Raw genomic sequence first — 2,408 nt, forward strand, 5'->3', positions numbered from 1 at the left:
TTGGGGGAGCCCGGCTGGGGCGGCCGGGGGATATGCTTGTTCTTCTTCTTGGGCAGCTTCTGCTTTGCCATGGCCAGCGAGTAGTACATGCCAAAGTTGTTGACGATGACGGGCACGGGCATGGCGATGGTGAGCACGCCGGCCAGGGCGCACAGGGCCCCCACCAGCATGCCCGACCAGGTCTTGGGGTACATGTCCCCGTAGCCCAGCGTGGTCATGGTGACCACGGCCCACCAGAAGCCGATGGGGATGTTCTTGAAGTAGGTGTGGTTGGAGCCCAGGATGTCGTCGGGGTCGGCGCCGATGCGCTCCGCGTAGTAGATCATGGTGGCGAAGATGAGCACGCCCAGCGCCAGGAAGATGATGAGCAGCAGGAACTCGTTGGTGCTGGCGCGCAGCGTGTGGCCCAGCACCCGCAGCCCCACGAAGTGGCGCGTCAGCTTGAAGATGCGCAGGATGCGCACGAAGCGCACCACGCGCAGGAAGCCCAGCACGTCCTTGGCCGCCTTGGAGCTCAGCCCGGACAGGCCCACCTCCAGGTAGAAGGGCAGGATGGCCACGCAGTCGATGATGTTCAGGCTGCTCTTGAGGAACTCCACCTTGTCCGGGCAGAAGGTGACGCGCATGAGGAACTCGAACGTGAACCACACCACACACACGCCCTCCACGTAGGTCAGGAAGGGCTCCGTCTCCACCTCCACGTTGGTCACGTTCTCGGGGGGCTCGCCGGGCACCGAGGACGCCTGAGTCACAGTCTTGTTGTGGATGTGGATGAAGCCCTCGTGGGTCTCCAGGCAGAATGTGGTGATGGAGATGAGGATGAAGAAGAGTGAGGCGAAGGCTACATACTGTGGGGGAGGGAGCAGAGGGTCACCCCCAGATACCCACGTCGAGGCCCCCCACCCCCCTCGGGAGAGCCAGCCAAACTGGGGCCTCCCTTGGGAGACGGAGGGGCCCGGGCCCCACAGAGCCCCTCGGAAATCCCCATTCCACCCCTCAGATCCAGGTTGGCTCGAGGGCGAGGCGAGGGGCAGGGACCCCCGAGTCTGAAGGCTGCCTAGAGCCCTCTTACTCGTGGGGCCGATGGGACAGGGGACCCTGGGATCTGAGCCAGAAGGCGCTGGGCACTCTGGGAGCCCAGCTCTGTAGACCAACTCTGGGTGCTGGGGGTGTGTTTCCCGTAGGTGGTAAGGGAGGTCCGAGCTCAGGCTCTGACTGTGCCTTGCTGGGTGACCTTGGGCCGGTCCCTTCCCCTCTGGGGGGAGGGAGAGAAGGGGCTAGGGCACATCTCCCTCTACTTCCCAGTGCTGCTTGTCCCGCCCCGCCCCCCTTTCCCCTCCTCCCCCTGCTTCTCCGCAGTGAGCGGAGTGATGGGGCGCCGCAGTACGCATGCTCAGGACACCCCCCCCAGTGGTGAAGGCTGCGGCACCGCAGTGGGGGCGGGGCGAGACCAGCACCGAGGACAGCTCCCGCCGCACTGCGCAGTCGCAGCATCGGCCTGGCTTTAACCCCATCCCCACCGGCGCCGCACTGCGCAGCTGCGGGAGCCTCCGTACACCTGCCCCCCCGCCCCCCTTAACTTCTACCCAACTCCGCCGGGTTGGAAGGAGAGCAAAAGAGGAAGGGGCAACCCGCGCAGGACGCAGCCGCAGAAGCGGTTCTGCAACCCCAGCGGGTTTAACTCCTTCTTTCCCCGAGAGTTGAGGGAAGGAAGGGGGAGTGTCGAGGGGGAGGGGGAGGCCCCGCCCCTCAGCAGCTCTCCCGAAAGGAGGTCACGGGGAGGAGGGGGGGGGAAAATCTAAGAGCCACGTGCCCCCTTCCCCTCCCCGTCTCCCAATCCTGCATACTCAGCGTTTCTCTGGGACCTAACTTTCCCCGGGAGTACAAGCCACCTCCTCCACGCAGCCCCCCGGGGGGAGGAGGAGAAAGAGGGAGGGGGGAGGGGGATGCGGCATTGCAGCGGCTCCCTTGTCCTTTCCTGGCCCGGGACGCAGCCAGTCCTGGGGGGAGGGGAACGGACAGGTCCTGGCCCTCCTAGGCTACCCGACTGCCCACCACCCCCTTGCCCTTTTCGCCCATCTCTTCTGGGACAGAAAGAGACGCCTGGGGCTGGAATCTCGGGGTGGGGAGAGGGAAGGGAAGGGTCCAGGACTCTCCGGACGCCAGAGAACTCCTGGAGGGAGGTGCAAAAGTCAGGGAAAGTTTTTCCAAGGGGCAAGGGCTGCATTGGGCGGGAAGGGGCGGGTCTTTGAGGGACAGAGGGTCCTGCAGTGGTGTCTTAGGGGCTCGGGAACCGCGGGTCTGGGCCGAGGGCTCCGGCTGCCCTTTGCCAAGGCCCGGAGGGAGCTCCTTCAGTCCATGGGTACCTAAGGGGGCCTTAGGGCAGGGGGAAGGGGGAGGGTGTGCGG

The 2,408-nt window shown here is 65.5% G+C and overlaps 1 protein-coding gene across 1 annotated transcript; it reads right to left on the reverse strand.

Moving 5' to 3' along the window:
• Positions 1-5: 5 nt before the first annotated feature.
• Positions 6-1,514, reverse strand: LOC123254082 (potassium voltage-gated channel subfamily C member 3-like; the record flags this gene model as incomplete). Its single annotated transcript, XM_044683152.1, has 2 exons — positions 1,299-1,514; positions 6-848 (listed from the first exon to the last, which is right to left on the reverse strand). Coding segments are annotated over exons 1-2 (1,059 nt in total), but the record flags the coding sequence as incomplete, so codon positions are not given.
• Positions 1,515-2,408: the final 894 nt, after the last annotated feature.

This window comes from Gracilinanus agilis, unplaced genomic scaffold (genome assembly GCF_016433145.1).
Source record: "Gracilinanus agilis isolate LMUSP501 unplaced genomic scaffold, AgileGrace unplaced_scaffold1429, whole genome shotgun sequence".
Taxonomy (NCBI): Eukaryota; Metazoa; Chordata; class Mammalia; order Didelphimorphia; family Didelphidae; genus Gracilinanus; species Gracilinanus agilis.